The sequence below is a fragment of the Lottia gigantea genome (genome assembly GCF_000327385.1).
Source record: "Lottia gigantea unplaced genomic scaffold LOTGIsca_11, whole genome shotgun sequence".
Classification (NCBI taxonomy): Eukaryota; Metazoa; Mollusca; class Gastropoda; family Lottiidae; genus Lottia; species Lottia gigantea.
This window is the reverse complement of record NW_008707001.1, coordinates 860,109-881,992: the sequence shown is the minus strand read 5'-3', so window position 1 is coordinate 881,992 and position 21,884 is coordinate 860,109. Positions and strand designations below refer to the sequence as shown.

General features: G+C 36.0%; 1 protein-coding gene across 1 annotated transcript; it reads right to left on the bottom strand.

The window, feature by feature from the left end:
* Positions 1–1,741: 1,741 nt before the first annotated feature.
* LOTGIDRAFT_230123 (hypothetical protein) lies at positions 1,742–21,086 on the bottom strand (the record flags this gene model as incomplete). Its single annotated transcript, XM_009047041.1, has 9 exons — positions 1,742–3,938; positions 4,330–5,323; positions 5,651–5,675; positions 6,354–6,384; positions 6,854–7,164; positions 7,549–7,657; positions 19,327–19,381; positions 19,583–19,654; positions 21,057–21,086. 9 exons carry the CDS (start codon positions 21,084–21,086, stop codon positions 3,577–3,579), a joined length of 1,989 nt encoding a protein of 662 aa, XP_009045289.1. The 3' UTR covers positions 1,742–3,576.
* Positions 21,087–21,884: the final 798 nt, after the last annotated feature.

Sequence of the window (21,884 nt, the reverse complement as noted above, 5' to 3'; positions counted from 1 at the left end):
GTAGTAGTGGCGGGTGTCATGCCAAGCAGACCATGCTTACTCTTTTAGAAACACCTGATGGTACTACTCTTTGGAGAAGTCCACAACTATACAACTTTTACTCTCGATATTTACTCTTAAATTTTGATTAACGAAATTGTCTTGCTTGTCGGATGTATTTTACAGTCTCTTCTCTTCGCGATAGAACGCGTTACCACAGACATAATTCATTCCAGATTTCCGCATCCTGTTTCTTTTGTTGCTGTTACTTAGATAAAATAAAGGATTTGTAACTTACCTTGCTGGTTGATAGCAACAAACTAACAAACTAACAAATTAACACCCCAAATAAACAAATCTGTCAACAAGTTGTCAAACAGGAAGGTAAAGAATAAGGCATTGTAATGTATTAAAATTATAATAATAAAAGTTCGATTTTAAAAAAAACTTTTAAAAACTTTTAAAGGGGTAGATGCGCTATTTTCGGGTTGATTTTAGTCTTTGAAATATGTAAATAGTTTTCAGAAGTACTAGAAATGTACGAAAATCACATAATTACTTTAAAAATACTTCAACCTAGGAATTTTACTCACTATTTGTATATATGTCTTTTCTATATATCACAAAGTATCTTATATTGATTAGTCGTTATTTAATCGCAGATAATTCTGGACACACATGGATTTAAAGATTAGATTAGATTTCGATGGTTTGCTGTAAACACTACTACTGATTAGCTCGGATAAAAAAATTCCCGTTTCTGAGACTAAAGTGTGATTGGTCAAAAAAAAAATGGCGCATCTGTCCCTTTAACCTGGTTATTCTCTGGTAATCCTTTGTTGTCTGAGTTATAATAATCAACTTATTGGCAAAGAGCCCAGATTTTCATGCTGAGTGCATAGGCTCGACTGTATTTTAAGGACAGGTTAAAGGTCACGAGGCGTTAAATAATTTCACAACTAATATAACAGCCCTAGCTACGAACATTTATGAATTTACTCAGCCATTAACGTTTACTTATAGAGTGCGGAAGGGGTGCCAAGTTGACTAACCATGTGACAAGTGGTATCAGGACTTCAAGACATCGTATCACGAATACGGGTTTTGACATGGTCTTATTACTTCATTTTTGGGGCGTGGAAATGAGATTGATGTTATTTAAATCTGACCAATCAGATCGGTAGAACAGAAATGAGGTCATTAAACAAAACACAACACCGCTTTGCCGCCACCTGTTTGAAGAGATAAGAACACATTCTTTCCAAGTAAATTTTCTATATTACATATATTATATATATATTACCGAAAATCTTACTCAATTCTGTCCTGTCCATATTAATCAAAATATGTAATTGCATGCTGCTTTCGTTTTGTTTACGTTCGCAAACAAAGCGACATAACGAGTGATTTGTTTTGATTGGCTTAAATTTGCTACCAAAACAGTAGGGCCAATGTTGATTGGACACCATTTTTCTTTGAATACGTAATTTCTCTTTCTTGTATTACCACGGTCTCGAGGAAGTATGATGAATGGGGCGTGGTTTGGACACGATGGAAGTATGGCGAATGGGGGCGTGGTTTGGCCACGAGGAAGTATGGCAAATGGGGGCGTGGTTTGGACACGATGGAAGTATGGCGAATGTCGGCGCGGTTTGGACACGATGGAAGTATGACGAATGGGGGCGTGGTTTGGACACGATGGAAGTATAGCGAACGGGGGCGTGGTTTGGACACGATGAAGTTCTAGATAGTAAAACAGTTGATTGGATATATAATTTATTTCTTGTTATTATTTACAACCCACGTTAAATATAAAAATAGCTTTTATCTCTCATTATTGTATTACAACAATATCTCCAATTGTCTCTGAATCAAGAATTATTCTCTTGCCATTCAATCCTGAGTTGGCTACTCACAGGAGAGACGAAAAACATTTGAGTGTCATGAAACTTTATAACTTCTGATAGTAGTATAGTAGTCAATGTGAACACATGACAAGTAACCGACAGCCTAAAAATAAATCAGGCTGATCTTAAGTCTCCTTCACTAGGTCATTTCAAAATAATTTGACCGCATGGTCGGAACATTGAAATACATGTATTCAAAGTTTATGAACTGATAATTGTTGGTTCATATCTTATCATAGAACTTGCTTAAGTATTTCTGTTTTGCCATTCGCATATAAAAAATATCCAAACCTGATTAAAATGTAAATTTACAATATCGTTTCGTTTTAATTTTATGGGTTACTGCTTTCATTCAAAACTGAAATACCCCATAGAACTAAGCCATAAAACTATAAGTATTTTAACCAGTTGAGAGTTATCACCCTTTAATATCTGAAGTTATCTCCCTGGAGTTATCTCTCTTATTGCACATTTTGTTAGAAAAAAGCAAAATATTTAAAATACAAATATCATAGAAAAATAAATATCTGTACAAACAAACCTAGCTAGTATAGTCACAAACAATTATTATAGGGTCAAGGTATTGGTGAACGTCCAGAACACGTGACATAACACGAACAGTCTATTTTGATTTGGGGAAATTAAATTGGAATTGAAACTAAGCACGAAGTCAAGTATCCCATTTCTCCTAAAATTCAATAAAAATATGGCGCATTTTACATAAAGATCTCTCACACTTTCGACGAAAGTTTCTCTTAGATTATTCTTAAGGAATAGGAAGTGGTATATTGCCATTTATTACTACTATTACTACCTACAAAGAAAGTTGACTGTTCGTGTTTCTGTTTTAAATCAGTCCTGAATGTCCAGCAATATTCTAACCTGACTCTATATTATATATAACTTTGTTAAAAATCTTTAAAAAAAAAGAAATATTTACACATATAAAGTTATTTTGATAAAATTTAGTATTTGTGTTTTCGGTAAAATCGTAGGACAACCATTACCCTACTATATCCTGTACTTTAGATCATTATATTTCAAAGAGAGCTAAAACCTTCAAAATTTACAGATGAAAAATCCCTTCAACACAATTTCCACAATTTCTAGCTGCTACGTTGCCTGTCAAACAATTCTCCGTATATTTTACAGAAAGAATATTACAGTGCATGTTTGAGATTTGTGTCCTTGTTACAGCACCTTATTCACACGCGTTTTTCACACTTTTACACACTACTCATTATATTCAATCTATAAACTCATGTCGTTTCCACAGTCTCTGTTTTTGTACGTGTTTGTTTTCTTCCAGCCCGAGAAAATTGTCCATTTCGATGGTTAACCCATAAGTTCTTGGTAAGTAACGATAAATTTATTTTCGAAATTCTCGGAACAAGTCATGTCTTTTAAATCACATATTGTGCTCTGATTTACATTTTCAGACTTTTTTTTCAGAATTTCACAACCAAATGAAGTCAATAGGATTACTCCCTGTACCTCATAGAAATTATTTTTAGCACTGGGAGAAAGGATTTGATGACCATTCTTGTTCATGAAACTGTTAATCCATCCATCTTAAATAACAATACTGTTACCGATAGAGGGTTCAAATTGAAGCCTCGTGATTTCAGTTTTGATCAGCGTTGAACGAAAGTTTAACGGGAATATGAAAATGATCATGTATTCGACCCCATTAACGACCACTAGGGAGAGGTGGAGGTGGAGGAGGGGGTGGTGGAGCAGGAGCCGAAGACGGTACTCCAGATGACATCACAGCATCGAACGCAGACGATACACTTCCGGGTTCATAGTGCATACTTCCGGTATCCGGACTTTCTGCATCTAAACCACTTGGTATGATCTCTGGTGGCTCCGCAGTAAACTGAACATTGCTTGGTCTTCTCGCGTCGGAAATTAATGGCGAATCATTTTGGCGTCTAAAACTAGGAATTGGTGATTCGTTGTAACGTCCAAAGTGTAGAATTGGAGAATCATTGGTACGTCTAAAACTCAGCGACGGAGACTCTCCCGAGGATGGTGAAGGTGGTGGAAGCCCTGAAAGTATAAAGAGGGAAACATTTTTAAAAAAAATCAAGTTGAATCAGGGGCCTTATTCCCGAAACTTAACCTTAGATGGCTTTAGTGTTTCAGTCGACTGATTGGTCAATCACTTGAATTGATTTTATAGTTACTTCCATTATCCAATCATATAACTGTATTTTTAAATCTGCATTTTAAAAAAAGTTTCAAGAAAATGGCTCCTGATATAGATCCATCTATTAGTTCAGAAACACCCAACTATACATAGCCCATGTGTTCATTCCCTTACAAACTCTTGTGAGAATGGTCGACTTAATAAATCAAAAAAACTTTGCCCATTCCCGACTGTTGTAAGTACAAGAACTATCTAACTTAATCTTATACCATACCAGTAGCTATTACTCACCAATATCCTCATTTGAAGGTCGCCTCTGTCGTCTGTTCTTTATTTCAGCCATCATGGCGGAGTGAAGGGGAGAAACTCCCATATTCGTGGGTCGTTTTGTGGAGGATCCCGAGCTGGATGCCGAGTTTAGAATACTCTCGACATCGGTGGTGACGGGGAACAATTTCCCCGGGGGAGGAGTCGGTGGACGATGAACAGCACTCAGATAATAACCGGATTCGGTAGAACCATCGACTACAGGCATTGGTGGGGGAGGGGGAGGTTTTGGTGCTACTGGAGGTGTCTCGGGTCTCGGTGTAGACTCGAACACATTTCCAGTTGGTGATTTACTGACGACTGTGGTGACCTGCCCCTGGGCTACATACAAGATCGAGTCTGCGTCAAACTCTGGGGTTGGTGGTCGTGGACTGATGAAAGGATCATCAGACGATGGTCTAGAGGGATAGGTGAAGTCTTGATTTCGTGGGTAGTCGGCGGACGGGGTGATAAAATCGCTACGTGACGACTCTGGTTGGATGGTGGACGGCATCTCGCTCATAGATCGTGGGGTGAGATAATCCTCACGCGGTGTCTCTAAGGGTGGGTCCTCGTCACGTGTGTATGGTTGGAAGGCGGAAGATGTGGGTACTGTTTGTGAAACGGGGTTGCGGGTGAGCACTGGAACAAAGATTGACTCGGGTCGAGTTGATTGTGAGAGGTTGTGAGCCAATGGTGGCGGTTGAGAATCGAAAATGGAAACTGGATTCAGGATGATGTCTCCTGGTTGAGCAACTATAGTATTACTATTGACGCTGTTGCGACTTTCTACGGATTTGTTACGACCTCGACTATTACTGCGACTGCGATGTCCGGTATGGTTGGCCGGTTTATGCCGATGATGTGACTTATGGTCGGGATTTTTGACGTACTTCCTGTCACGTGATTTGGACCTCGACCTATTGTCTAATGTCTTTTTCTTGTTGCCGTTTTCATCATCTGAAGATTCGAAATTTAACTGAAACGGAAAACAAACACTATCAACTGACAAAAAAACTCTTCAATTTGTTTTTTATAACTGTAAAAATGTGGTATTGCTGCAATCCACCTGTATTAAGGGGCTGAGCCATGGGGCCATTTCTAGGTGAAAATTAAACCCTTTAAACGTTCAAAATTCATCTCAGGCCATCCGTTGGTGTCTGAAGGCCCCTTGCAGCCTCGAGTCCTTGACACCCCCCCCCCCCCCCCTGCTTGTACCTATCACTCTCTAAGGGGACGTGTAATAACATTTTTTAGGATTGAAGAACAATCTTTGGTTTCTGTAAAATGACTAATGACAACTCACCATTTCATCACCACTGTGCAACTCTCTGAAATATAAAAATATTGACGCCACATTAGAAAACAGTCAACCCAATCGGAAAACAAAAAAATAATTCAGGAGGTGTTTCTTCCATTCTTGGACTAAAATCGATTAAAGTTAGATCGTTGAAAACTTTTTTAAAAAACGATTCCACTAACTGAATTGCATCAAAATACGTTTGTTACCTTTTATCACTTATGTGGGTATCAGCGGCGTTTCTACAAGGTCCCCTCCCCCCCCCACCCCATTTTAAATTTTGTGGCCCCTATCATTTATGTGAGTGTATGGATAATTTCTTGATGGGCGAACATCTTTCAAACTGTGTAAACGTCAACTATTCAGACTAAAGCTGGGTTTGAACATTATCTTTTCGTGGCAGTTAAAAAGCTCAGACGGAAGCGAGTTGGATTGTCGTCTGCTTTTCTATAAGTTGAATCCTCCTCAGGGTAGGAAAATCCTGATGTCCGTGTCAGCGCTTTCGAAAGCCGTACCGGTGTCAACTCATATCACTAAATGTGTTCCATGCTTCACTTGATATAGTATCATAGTTATGGAGATATGACAAATTGGGGTGTGGTTTTTGAACGTTGATCCGGATCTTGATTTTAACTAACTTGCATTAGAATGTGGTAATTTGAATGGATTTCACAATAAAAATAAATTCAATGTAATTACAAGTATATACCTTATTTTCATAGATCCAGCATGGCCGTTACCTGAAATAAGAAAATATTGTATTTTAGATAAATTATTTTACTGGGTGGAAACTGCCAAGTTCCAGTAAATCTACTTGTTTCGAGTATATCCGGGGTTCACGGAGAGTTTATTGAAATAGTTATTGTCTCCCAGGGCAGTGTTATTGTTACTGATCCACTCAAGCAGGAGGAGGAGGGGGGGGGGGAGCAAAAATAAACACCAAAAACACAAAAAAACCTTGTAAAAATGTTAAAATAGAGTCAAGACCTGTTTAAAATGCTCAAAGAAGAACCTAAAGAGATATGATGAAAACACTGACAGTTGATGGAATTAAAAGACCATGGAATTTTTCGCAGATATGTAGTTTATTTCATGTCAAATTATTTACTCGAGCCTAGAGAGCAAGAAGGGAACTGTAACTTTATAAACCTGATTCACGCGAGAAGGAAATGATTGAAAACTGAAACACAAAATAACGAGTTAACTTACTTTTAGTAGAACGTCTGTAATGACCCTCTCTATCTTTAACCGAGGATCGGGCACTGACCCCTCCCTCGTCCACATACATCACTGGACCCCGGGGCTGAAACAGGTAGGGGGTTCCAGTAACCGGAAGTACGTTGCCCCCAGCAGAACGAGGACTGTCTCGCACTGTGAAGAAGGTAACTGGGGGTCGGGGACGAGTTGATGTGGGAGCGAATGATCTAAATTTCATGGTGGGAGGGAAACGACTGTATCGTGGAGTTATTTTTGGTGAGATGATGTCTAAGGACTCCTTATCGTCATCGTAAATTCGGTTTCTGAAAGGGAAAGGGGAGATAATTCAGTATTGTGAACATACATAGAAGATACAAAATAAGTATTATTAGCTATGTAGACTCTCTTAACGGAATGTAGACTTGACAAACCCCAAGTCTGTGTGACATCTGGTGTTCAATAAATACTGAGTAAATAATAAGTACTATGATCTGAATCGTAAAACGGAACCCGAAATCCAAAAAAAAGATAGGCAATACATTTGTAGAGGCTAGTGAACTTTTCACATGACGAAGTATATCAATTGTATTTATAATGAAAGTGGTCAGAGGGCACATGGAATCATGCGTTTGCCAAAATAACAATACTCCTTGGTAGACTTTGGCCTGGCGACACATATGTTCTGTTGAAAGTACTGAAGAACTCACCTGACAAAGCACCAGACTGTGACAGAGATGATACCGACTATTAATAGAACACCAGCAATCACACCAGCCACTATTAATCCACTCAAACCTTCATCTAGAGCCATGGCACCTGAAAATATTCAAAATATAACATTGATATTCACTCTTTGAATTCTCTTACAACTGCACATTGCCCTAGTGATACGCACCGTTTTGTACATCAACTTGTAACTTTACATCATCTTGTTTGATATCCGATTTCAAGAATTCTGTCAAGAGTGGGCATTGCTATATCACATCTTGTACACTCGAAAGCTCCATCTCCCAACAGAACACATTAGTGGCCTATTTTGGTCATACATTTTCTTCAAAAATTGTGACCTGGGAGACATTGTTTCACCACAACAAATTACGATTCATGAGTCTACAAAATGAATCAAGAATATATGAAATGAGTCACTAGCCATCCTGGGTCAAAACCAGCAAGGTTCTGTTAATCTGTTTCGCCTAATTCAACTCGTTGATGTTTCTGACTATTTCGTAACCGTTTTATAACATTCTTAAAAATGTTATTTTACAATGTGAAATATTTATATTTATATACAACAATTATTTATCACCTTCATGTGGGACAATTAGGCTATCATTTCTAACATGACATTCTGAATTTTTGCTGTGATCACATAAGTAACAGAAATCTGTATCGGTATCAACAAAGTTGTCACTCTGCCACTCTGATTCGCACCCCCGGCAAACTAGTATCAGTTCTAATCAACAAGTGATGACCGTTGTGAAAGCTAGATAATAATATTCCCTGTGTTTTTGGTCGAAGTTTTCAATTATCATTTATGTTCTTCAGGGCTTGTGGTGGGTTACAGGTACTCGGTGATAATGTCAGGGGTAGGGAGTGTGTGTCACAAAAATTGAGGATGATTTGAGAGTTGTAGTCATCTGATTGGTCAATCAATAAAATCATATCATAAATGTGAAATGGCCAAGAAGAATAAAAGAAGGTTCGAAAGCGGTACTCAGTTACATCTGGAATAACACCTGGTCAACTCAAATTCACTGGACTGTCATTTTTACACATTAACCCTTTTTAAAAAACGAGTTTTTGACTTATTATAATGACGAAAGGTCAGACAAGGTGTTTTACACAATAGGTGACTTATTGTACATCAAAGAATGCCGACACCGCCTCGGGGGTTTTATAACGAAACTGTCGTTTTACAATCCATCATAATTCGTCTTTTTTCATTATTTATTCATTCATAGTAGAATATAGTATTCAGGGTGAAATTTTACATTTTCTATAACAAATCAGGTCAAATGATGACAGCTAGTTGGACACGATAGTTTGGTATGCTCTAGTCTCATTCTGAACACAGAAAACTACCATTGTACCAAACAATCTGTTGGCTAGTTGGACACGATAGTTTGGTATGCTCTAGTCTCATTCTGAACTCAGGAAACTGTCATTGTACCAAGCTATCTGCTAGCTAGTTAGATACGATAGTTTGGTATGCTCTAGTCTCATTCTGATCACAGAAAACTACCATTGTACCAAACAATCTGTTGGCTAGTTGGACACGATAGTTTGGTATGCTCTAGTCTCATTCTGAACACAGGAAACTGTCATTGTACCAAGCTATCTGCTAGCTAGTTAGATACGATAGTTTGGTATGCTCTAGTCTCATTCTGATCACAGAAAACTACCATTGTACCAAACAATCTGTTGGCTAGTTGGACACGATAGTTTGGTATGCTCTAGTCTCATTCTGAACACAGGAAACTGTCATTGTACCAAGCTATCTGCTAGCTAGTTAGATACGATAGTTTGGTATGCTCTAGTCTCATTCTGATCACAGAAAACTACCATTGTACCAAACAATCTGTTGGCTAGTTGGACACGATAGTTTGGTATGCTCTAGTCTCGTTCTGAACACAGGAAACTGTCATTGTACCAAGCTATCTGCTAGCTAGTTAGATACGATAGTTTGGTATGCTCTAGTCTCATTCTGATCACAGAAAACTACCATTGTACCAAACAATCTGTTGGCAAGTTGGACACGATAGTTTGGTATGCTCTAGTCTCATTCTGAACACAGGAAACTGTCATTGTACCAAGCTATCTGCTAGCTAGTTAGATACGATAGTTTGGTATGCTCTAGTCTCATTCTGATCACAGAAAACTACCATTGTACCAAACAATCTGCTAGCTAGTTGGACACGATAGTTAAAATTAAGATAGCTTGTCAATCGAGTTTAACGATTTTACCAACTACTTCACATCACAATCTAATACCGCTGGTGATTTATTTTAGTTTTTATAAGATTATCACCAGAGTAAGGACGAGTTGATTTGACGTACTGGTAGATTAGAGGAACCATGTTATAAACTATTTTAATTGTCAATTGATGAACATGATGTTTTGTTGGCTAGCCTACTTGTTACAAGTCAATGTTGACCAACAAACTAATCCTGCTAGCATGACTTGTTGTTTCATTCCCAGACACCGTTCAAGGGATTGTGAAGAGATTTTTCTTAACTTCAGGGACACATGTACATCGATCGTGCAATTCCACTAAAACTAAGTGTTTGGTGATCTAGCTTTGGCAAGCATCTTTCGCTATACTGACGTCATATTATGTGGTTTAGCATTTCTATATTTACAGTAACCACAGACATCTGACGGAAAATTGGAACGGTGCAAATAGAAGCCATGAAATGGACCCGAAAGATATACAAGCTCGAAAACCCCTGTTATCCCTTCATAAGACACAACGTTTCAATACTTTACATTGTCATCATGAATTTCTGTAAATACTGAATACCCCTGATCAATTTTTACAGACGAATGATTATGATTCAATATCAAGTTATTTTATAAATTACACGTTTCGATATCTATATCTGGGGATTATCTGCAAAACATGTCTATTGTTATTCTAGAAATATAATATTATATAAATGATATCTAAAAATATAAATAATAAATCGTGATAAAGAAACAATACTAGTTAATTTAAATATCATATTTACGGTTCGGATCATTCTAATTGAATAATAATTACCATATATCTATTGTGTTCAGTCATGTTATTTTGCATAATAATTATCATATATCTATTGTGTTCAGTCATGTTATTTTGCATAATAATTATCATATATCTCTTGTGTTCAGTCATGTTATTTTGCATAATAATTATCATATATCTCTTGTGTTCAGTCATGTTATTTTGCATAATATTTATCATATATCTCTTGTGTTCAGTCATGTTATTTTGCATAATAATTACCATATATCTATTGTGTTCAGTCATGTTATTTTGCATAATAATTATCATATATCTATTGTGTTCAGTCATGTTATTTTGCATAATAATTACCATATATCTCTTGTGTCCAGTCATGTTATTTTGCATAATAATTATCATATATCTATTGTGTTCAGTCATGTTATTTTGCATAATAATTATCATATATCTCTTGTGTTCAGTCATGTTATTTTGCATAATAATTATCATATATCTCTTGTGTTCAGTCATGTTATTTTGCATAATAATTACCATATATCTCTTGTGTCCAGTCATGTTATTTTGCATAATAATTATCATATATCTCTTGTGTTCAGTCATGTTATTTTGCATAATAATTACCATATATCTCTTGTGTCCAGTCATGTTATTTTGCATAATAATTATCATATATCTATTGTGTTCAGTCATGTTATTTTGCATAATAATTACCATATATCTATTGTGTTCAGTCATGTTATTCTGCAGCATATTGCCTTTGCATAATTGATATTATTCTGTATTGTGGGTTTTAATGGGCACAATAGATCGGGGACAATACCATTGAAGAGGAGTAAGCAGTTAAGCACCTTAAAAGATGTTAAAACAGTTGGTGAACCAATGTCTCCACAATCCAAACCGATTCCCCTATCTCCATTGTTTGCCCTATTTTAAAATGAACTCGTAGTACCTTTACCAGTTTCAGAAGGATATGTTTATGTGAGCCAGGCTTATTTAATGTAGACAGCTGAATGTGCCAATTCAGTTTTTTACCCTATTGATCTGTTAGAGGTGAGGTAAGCCTGAATTAACCCAGTCTTTAATCAGGTTTAAATCCGTTATGAAGGATAGTCGGAGTAACTTTATGAATGGATTGACCTGTCTGCTTGAAATAAGGTTGAACAGAATGGAATTTTTCGCCACTCTCATTGTGTTAATATGAAGATAAGTATACATTCAGTACACATTGACGGATATTATTGTGGCGGTGGGTTAACCCCTCCTCGAATTCTGTCGAGAACACAAGGCCTCTGGCCCCTTAAATCTTTGATAAATAACCCACATTCCACTAGCAAGGCTTGGCTTAACTTTATCTTGGATGGCTCTGTCGGTTGGATCCAATGGTTTAAAACTGTCAGACGATAAAAGATCTCAATTCTTTCAATGCAAATATTATTTCAGATGGCACAGCAATCACTTTCTTGTTTTGGCCATCAGCATCTTTCACTTAAACTAGGTAAGGGGCCATAATCAAAGACACCAACCTTATGTTATAAACCGATTTGATTTGATAAGGCGATGTACTCTTATGAAAAAGCCACACCTACATAACCTCTTGGCTTCATAAACCGATAAACCGATGATGAAAAGCCTACATATTTCTACGGATTTAGTAAATATCCTCTGTTTCCACATGACCTATAGTTACCTCCCTGACCCGGTAGGTGGCGTCCTGTGTTCTATTCATACTATAAATGTTGCTATAGAAATCTTATGAATGAGGTATTGAAACTCGAGGTTTTGTTATTATGTTTATCCTATCGTTCATCTAGTTGATAATCACAATACAGTATATACTATACAGATTATAAGGCAGTTTATTTTATAACTAATAGAATAAAGAAATTCTGTTATAAGAAAATGTGTATTTAAAGCATGTGTCAAATAGGAAGTTAAAATGTGCCTAGATGGTCGTATGGTGGTCCATTGCTGTACTATTGTTTGTAAATTATAAATATACCAAAATTAACATTATTAGCTATTTGGAATCCTCGAAAAGGATTTTGAGTTGGAAAACCCAAATACCAAATTAACATTATTAGCTATGTGAATGCTGAAAAAACTAAACATCAAATAAACATTATCGGTTATGTGGCCTCTCTGAAAAGGATGTCGAGTGGACAAACCAAAGCGCAGAAATGCAACAGGTGTTTTTTTCATAAAGTGAAAGGGTATCACCACCTGACACACCAAACCTAACTCGCTCATAAACAGAAGAAAATACAACAAAACACAACCAGATTTGCACTTTAATCATATTGACAACCACTTCTCTCCAACATGATAGAAATCAAATTTATTCTAAAAAACAAATATGTCGGGCGTTATTTTAGATGGTGCAAGAGATAAATGACATATTGTAATTATTTATACCAATGGAAATTTACAAAATAAATTTCTTCACAGAATAAAATATGAATTTAACAAAAAACAATATTATTTGTGTAGGCTGAATGGAAAGGTCTCAGATTGGCGTTAGGTGCTCAGTAAGGTGGCCAGTTCAGAATGTCATGCCTCGCTATTGGACCCATGGATTTTCAAGATAGTGAGCTATCGTATAATTCCAGCAAGGCTCTCTCTCGTATCACGCCAGCAGTACGTTTCCATGATAGTTATATTCATGCTTGTCAATTGCACATCCAGAGATAGTCCGAATCATCTGACTCTATTCCAGCCTCTGATGCATATTTTGACAGTTGTCAGTTGGAGTAGATCAGCTGACATATGTCCAAATAGCTATCAGAGGCTGGAATAGAGACAGATGTTTCGGTCTAATCTAGAGATTGTAAATTCATGTCATGTCAAGTATTTTTTCCATGTCAGTTAGTCAGTAGAATATATATAATTCCCATGACGTCATAGAAATATATTTAATAACCAACTGTGAATTGTAGTAAATATTATAATCATTGTTAATGACGTCATCTAGTAGATTAAAATCTTCTCATACTATATATTATATTAAAACTGTCAAAACATATCACTAGCACAGGCAATTTCTGCGCTCTTTGTCACAGCAACCGCTACCCACAGACATTTGCTATTACACCATTGACATTGTTCGGCGTCATTATTCGTTTTGGAACAGATGAGGGTACTTGCAGTACAGAAATAGGATGCCGTTTGTACAATGCAAATTGTTCAGTACAAATGAGAAACATATATATTTTGTATCTTTATAAAGCCGGTACAGGTAGTTATAAGATATTTTGAAACAGCAACCTATTGTTAAAAAGGGTGTAATGTTACTGATATGTTTCTGCTTGAAATCAACTCTATCTTATGGTTGAGTTCATAAACCCGGCTATTATTTTGAGAAGTTTTGAATGGGGTCGGATTACGAGTAGTTATTCACAGGCGTTTTGATTAGATAACTTCAGAACGAGTCTATACTGAATAATAATGTAATATATCACGTATTTTGAATAATATTACTGTACTTTAGAATGTTAGCCCATAGCTTCCATTGGGGCAAAGGTAGGCAATGCCCTTACCCGAAAAATAGATTCTGAAAATCGACCATTTCCATACTGTAACTAAACACCATACACCATTGCCACTCTGAATATATTACTTGTCCCTCCGAACAATCAAGTCTAGCTACGGATTCTGTCAGAATGACCAACCAGTTAAAGCTTTTGTATCCGGATTTCATGAACATCAAGGAAGGGTTAAACATGTAGATATTACCGATATGTCATGATGTCATATTTAAGGCGACTTGGTCTGTATGTTAAAGGGAAAATCACTTTAAAGTCCTTTATATCAATGATGATATTGCGAGGTCAAAGTGGTCCATGGTAACATGACTGAGGGTAACTTATAAGGTTTAAAAATCTCGAGTCTCTGTATCTTATTAGGCTAATTGAGTCAAGCAATGCATGCAGTGTGCAATCGGGTGCATTTCTGGGGGATTAACAGTTGTAATATATTCCTACTCGTTTTGACTTCCCTCTATAACGATATCTAACTTCCAAAACATCATGGCGTTTCAGACGACTTGTATCTGTACCTAGATTACCATACCTTTTAAAATCTCTGATATCAATAATATAACATCTTTATAAGGCTTGACGATAGTAATAACCTATCGACCTATATCAATTTATAACTAGTTTTATATCAACATACAGTCATAAATATATTTTATTGGTCTACAACTTTCATAATACTTACAATTTAACGACTATTACAGTTATTATTACCTATAGGCGTTAGAAACAGAGGACTTCCTCTCTACCTTTCTCAAACGACCTCAAAGTTCCACTTGCGCTCTGCAACATAGGAGATTCAGCTGTACGGAAACCACCGAGAGTTTGGAAACGAATGATTTTCAGGCAGCGTAAGGCAAAATTTTGGGTATAAAAAACTCTAATTTTTGGGGTTTCGTGACATTACAGATTAGATTTTACTCTGAAAAGTTGCTCTTCGACGCTACACTATTTGGACTCATCTACGCCGATGCACAAGTTTACGAACTAATTTCACCTACGTTTCTGAAGCCGATAGAGAGAATTTTTGATAAGTTATATCTGATAAATCGATCTAGTACATAACCAGAATTTGGTAAAGTATAACCTCGAACAATAAGATAAAACACGATTTCATTGTTCAGCGCACAAATCGTGTGTTATTCAATAGAACCAAAACAGTGATCTTGGCTAGTGAAAGTGTTAAACACAGTTCATTAGAAACACCACGATCATCAATTAATATTCCATCAATCTAGTTTACTATCGGTTGTTATATTATTTAACATGTAATGTCATTAATGGTGTTCTGTAAGTATAAACAAACATGGCTCCATTGTCTTCTTACATTACTATATTATCAGTGGACAATGGGGCACCTTTTAATCTTTGTTAAATACCATTAGCTCGATAGAAACGTATTTACTTGAGAATTACAATCTGCATGTATGTTGATCACGCTGTTTCTGAAGCATCGACTCTTCAACACGTCCTTAATTTCTTCCGTGTTTCATTTTAGCAAGAAGCGAGACCTTATATTTAGGACCGAGATAATAAATATTCATGGTGTCACGTGATAGTCGAACCAACCAATCAATACATTTGTAGTAAGCCATCTAATTTTGTTTTGTAAATATAACACACTCATGATATTTCTGGAATATGAATAATATGTTGGAATGAACTGCCTCATACCAAGCTGTTTGGATGAAGAAAAACCTTAGTCCAATTTACTGATATGTGGTGTGGTTTAAACGAAAGAGAATATTGTTAATTTTGTATCACATTGTCACCTTCAAGTAAATTTTCAGCATAAAATGCGAAATATTAAGAAAACTGTTTATTTGTCCACATAATGAGTTGCTTTGGCTTCTTTAACAGTCGTAGTAAATATAGCTGTCAAGATGGCGACTGTGTAATAGAGACCGAGGTGATATGGTATGATATAACATAGCGAGTGAAGTAATTACTGAATAAAACACTTTCATTAGTTCAATAACAATCGGTATAGCTTAAACAACAACACAATGTGTGCAATGGGGTAAATTATAAATAGCTGATCACAATCATTCACTCTTACAAATGACTTGAAATGAAATGGATGGAGTTTTACGTCCTGCCTTTCTGCACCATATGAATGAAGACAGGACTAACAAATGAGGACTGGTATCTCAGTGTTGAATGAGGCGAATTCTAATATCAAAGCGCAATCAATAACAGAATGGGGACCCAAATCCAACCTATGGCATACTGTGATTACAGAGGTTCAAGACTCATATCGACTACTAACAACCGATGATTGCGATCTGATCTGATTTGATTTTCCAGTAGGAACTGAGAAACTGATGACAACTTCCGATTTTTATTCACGCTGGGGTCGGTTAAATCAGATTCTTCAAGAGTTTTTGAAACTATATTGCCTAGAGATTTTGCCAGTGGTATACCTGACCTTGGTGACCTAAATGCGGGCATTTCATCTGAAATTGTTAACATAGTACATGTAGTTTATATAAAATATAGACTATGAGAATATGTTATATATTGACAAATCTGTCAACTCGTTCATCATAATCTATATTATATTCTACCCTCTCTTGTTTTATTGCTTTTATACCTTTTACACTGGTAGCTTTGACCGCATTTCATTCCTCGGTATTCTGATAAAAATACAACCCAAGAAGATTGGTGTCAGATCGTAAACAGGTGAAATAAATGAAATATAGGCATTCTTCAATATGATTATTATTCAGTTACAGTGCCTTGAATATTTCGAAGTAAATATAGATGTATTTTATGATATAAGCTATGTGCCTTATTGACATATTGATTTGCAGGGTGACTAGCATCGGGTATTCCAAGCTAAGATAGCGACAACTGTCACAGTGTGAAGTTTACAGTATACGAGAGAAAGGTAAAGAAACATCTAGAAATCTAGGTATATCGGGATAACAAGCAATGGTAGCTTTTCAGGCTTTGTTGGTAAAACTAGCCATTTAAAAACTTGCTAAAGGACAGAATGTCAAGTCCGGTACAGTATAAATACATTGGAAACAGAAGAAGCTATTCGTGTCGGCATTGTTGTTGTGACACCTCTGTCTTTTTGCTGAAGATAAACCGACAAATGGTCGAACTCTCCAACCATTCTAGCCCATTGTATTTCATAATCAATTAATTAATAATATTAATGATAATTATACCCAAATCAATCAGATATTTTTTATTTTGTTCAATGTCTTATCCTGCAATCGATAACCAATCAATAAATCAATCGATATGATTGATAATCAATAATGCAGAATTCAACTATTATTCATATTGTCACCAGACCAGAATATTACCGAAATACTCGTATCATAAATAAACCAAGTACTAACGATCCAAACCACAAAACGAAACCCGAAATACAAACATACTGGCACAACATTGGCAACCGTATTTCACATGAGAAAGTATATCAATCATAAGTGAGTAAGTATTTCATGGTGAAATATGGTATCAGGTGTCTAGAAGAGTAAGCATACCCTGCCTGGGTGTGATATGTACTAAAGATACCAAGTACACAATATTTGCAATCTAATGCCGAGTTGCAGAGTGTTCGAAAGGCATGTGAGCATGTTCTCTCTATTAATCGACCAACGCCACAGTACGTATTCCCATGCCCCCCTATTTCGGGATATATATTCCCAAGCAATAATATCCGTGTCACACAATATAAATAAAGATTGGATCATTCCTAATAATATCTATATATAATATATAATAATATGCTATTGTAAAGAGAAGTTATATGTACTAGTTCAACTTTCTATTTTAACTTGTTGGTTATTGATAGAGATTTATAACACAACATATTAAATAGATTAATTTTCCGCACTGTGATAAAGAAATGAAATGAAATGAATGGAGTTTTACGTCCTACTTTTCTGCACCATGTGGGCAAATGAAGACGGGCAACGCCATGCAGGGTGCGATGGGGGAAATTTTTCCAGGACAGCGGTATTAGCCTGCTCTTTTTCGACACGGGGCCTCGGTTTATTGTCTCATCTGAACGACTAGACGCTTTTTCCATATCAGCCCCTCGTACCTGCATCACTGACAGGGGGAAACCGGGTTGAAAAATCCGAAGGTATTATCTCGACCTATGCCGGGATTGAACCCTGGACCTTCAGGTTAGCGAGCAAGCGTCTAACTCACTGAGCCACCGCGGCTCCCTCGCACTGTGATAAAGATAGAAATAACTATTTTTTTGAAAGGATAAGAAGTCGGGTTCCTTAAGGTTCCTTTCCACCAGCTGGACCATGGTTTAATCTCTTGGTATTGGTTTCACAATGATAACAACTTAAGTTTACAATTAACGGTTCTTCCTTGAGTGAGAAAGTACCATAAGAGTGTCTAACTTGAAGAAGGTGTATTATATTTAAATAATGTAGATTGTTGACTTGCGAGTTAAAATTAAAATATAGAGAAACATGATTAAATAACAAACAGGTTTGAGTTAAATTTAAACATTGAATTTCAATAGGGTGTAACATTCTAATAAAAACTGTATATTATTAAAGAGATTGTAAAGAGATTTTCTAAAAAATTTTATGCGTATCAGGTACACTGATGGCTTCATTTTACACCATTCCAATTATCAGATGTCTGTGGTTCCTGCAATTCCACTTAAACTAAGTGATGACGTCACTAATCGCCAAGAGCCCCATGTGATACAAAGATATTTAGCCATTGGTGACTTCATCGAACATTTAGTTTTAGTGGAATTGCAGGAACTACAGACTTGGAATTGAAATGGTGTCCACGATACACATAAAAAAGTTTAGAAAATCACTTTGCAATCTCTTTAAGTATAATGTATTGTACTGTACGTTCTATTGTAATAAAAATATTCACATACGTCTTGAAGCATTTTATATATTACATGTATGTCTATATGGTTAATATTTTATGATTTTTAACTATATAGATTTACTCTAGTTACATAATTTGTACATAATACATTTATATCTTTATATCTTTATATCTTGGTATTCTTTTAATTCTAGTTATATAAATTCTTACTTATATTACATAATTTTAATTACACACTAGGCTATATCATAGGATATTTTGAGGAAGAATATGGTTTGTCAAACAGGATCCTTGGATCAAGAAAATCATTCAATCGTCACATGAACACAAACGTGGAGAAACACGAATAAAACTTGTGAATATTATAGTAGGGGCAACCTTTCTGGTATGAAAAATATACCTGAGACATCAATGACTATAAAACGACGATGATGATGATGATGATGATGATGTACCTGAAAATGATGATCAAGAAATTCCATCAAGGAAAGAGAAAAACTGAAGCTTATTTCAGATTCCAAAGGGAAATGAATGGTTCAGATCGCAGGAACCAACATATAAAGTTTTCAACCAAAAGTTGGCGTTAATATTCTTACTTTTGAAGAACTGAAAACTAACTCTACCAGCTAAACACAACTTTTATCCTGTGCCAGTACCTTCTGTTGAATAGTGACTAGTTGCTTGGTAATAGCAACTGGTTTCATTTCAACCACCCTAATCTCTACCAGCTGTAAAAATAAAGGACAGCCTTGATAGATATTCATGAGGTAAGGTTCTAAATCGACTTGAAACTGAGATAATTTGAGATATGGGAAGTCAATTGGTCAGATATGTTAGACTAAGTAGAGACTGTAAAATACTTTGATAGGGGAGAATGGGTCAAGTCGTACTCGAGTGTTAATCAAATAACGTTTAATAGTCAACTATCTTATTAAATACCCTCTCTTTAATTCACACCTCGTTCTCTTATTTCTCACGTCTAGGTTAGATTGACAATATATGACTCAGTGGATTGAGAGGATAGTGTTTCGATTTCGAATCACCCTCTCTCAAAGAAATTTCTGGTGCAATTCTAAGTGTTTATAGGGCAAGCATTCTTGAAATGATGTTTTTTTGGCACCTAATTGGGCCAATGAAGAGGAGAGGAAACACCATTAGTTCTACCGGAAGGGGGTGGGGGTGGGTATTTTTTGTGGCCCCTGCACGGACCCCTAGTCTGATGTTTTTTAGACATACCACTGAACACCATGCATTGTGTAACGAAAATTTTATCAGGAGAGCAACACTGGCCTGCTCTGTTACGATTTCCAACTGTCCCGCGATCATAGACAATATCACTAGAGTCCTCGGTTTATTGTCAAAGGTAAATATTTGCTATGTGTAAAATATAAGTCTGATTGATCATTATATTTTTCATTTCGTGGATTTAAAGATGGTTTCCTTATTTTTATTTATGAAAATAAAAATGCTAATACTTATATGAATAGAAAGTAAAGGTGTTTTAATAACTTGGATAAATACCACATGTCCATAATCATTTCATAATTAGCGTAATTAGAAGAGAATTACCAGCAGAATTCCAATGAGTGGCCGATCAAGAAAGGTCAAAAAGTCTTTTTTGTTTATCCAGAATGTACATACATGGACATTTATGATTGGTTAATTTCTTTATGACATGCAAAGTAAGAAAAACCATCTTGAAATCTCCAGTATAGTGAAGGGAATAATTTAATTAGACAATTATAGTTCTGTAACTTCCTAGTTTATCTTATCAACGGGTGAAAGTTGTTGTTATAAATCGTGATAATCATTACTTATTATACAGTTTGTAAAAACAGTCATCTCTATTTCAACCTTCTTAGTCAGTCGTGACTCATATGCAACAAGGCAAGACTGGGTGGGTCGAGGGGAGCTTTTAGGGTCGTGTTTTTAGGGGTTCCAACAGCATGGTTCAGCAAATTTTAGATTCTGACTACACCCTCCACTACAAACTACAAAACTGGTGATCAATTCTGGTTGAGACTTGAGAAGATGGTGTGTGAGATGCCAAGAGTTTTTGTGTTTATCTAAAAAGCAAAAGTTCACATGATTCTATCATTTAAGATCTATTTCCTCAGAACATTAACTTACCAATCTGTGACTAGGTTTGGAACTCCGCATTTCTTTCAGAGAGTACATATAGCTAATATTGTTTATCGGGTACGAGTTTGTTTATTACTGTTTCGACGTTAAACTGTAACATCCTGGAGATCGAGACACGAGACCGATCTATTAATAGCTGCATGAATAAAGCCGGCTTATAATTTAAGGGCTGATTTAGGGTAATTCAATAAGGGTGTGGCCCAGCATGTTATATGACTTGTATCTGTTTGTACATGATTAGGCAATATATGTTTATCATAATATATAGTTTATATGTAAGGACTTTTTAAAATGCTTTGAAGTTGATCTGAATACGGTACTGTTAGATATTGAAGTATATAAAGTTACATGACCATGGAATTAAACATCTATATATCGAGATGATCATCGGGTCAGTCAATTTCTAGACCCAGTCTACATTATAGGGGTTTGTTGACATCTAAATAAGGGTGTGGTTCCTAGATGTTTATTTATACCTGATCGACTTTGATCAAAACATGATGATGTAAAACTTTGTTGCGAAAAGATCAAAATAGTATGATAGAATTCTCTACCTTCCTTTATCGTGATTAACTACAAAATTATTCACCCCAATCGTGTTCGATCGTAGTCACGATGGTAGTGTATTTTGGTTGGAGGCTGGGGAGGGGATTTTCAATAAGAAATATCAATATAGAAGTATACTCTAGTATGTATGAGGCCGGTCAACGTGGAATTCATGAATAGCTGAGATAGTACCATTGTTTAAGGTGGGTAGGAAACCGAAATGAAATTAATGGAGTCTTACGTCCTACTTTTTGGAACCATGTGTCCTTA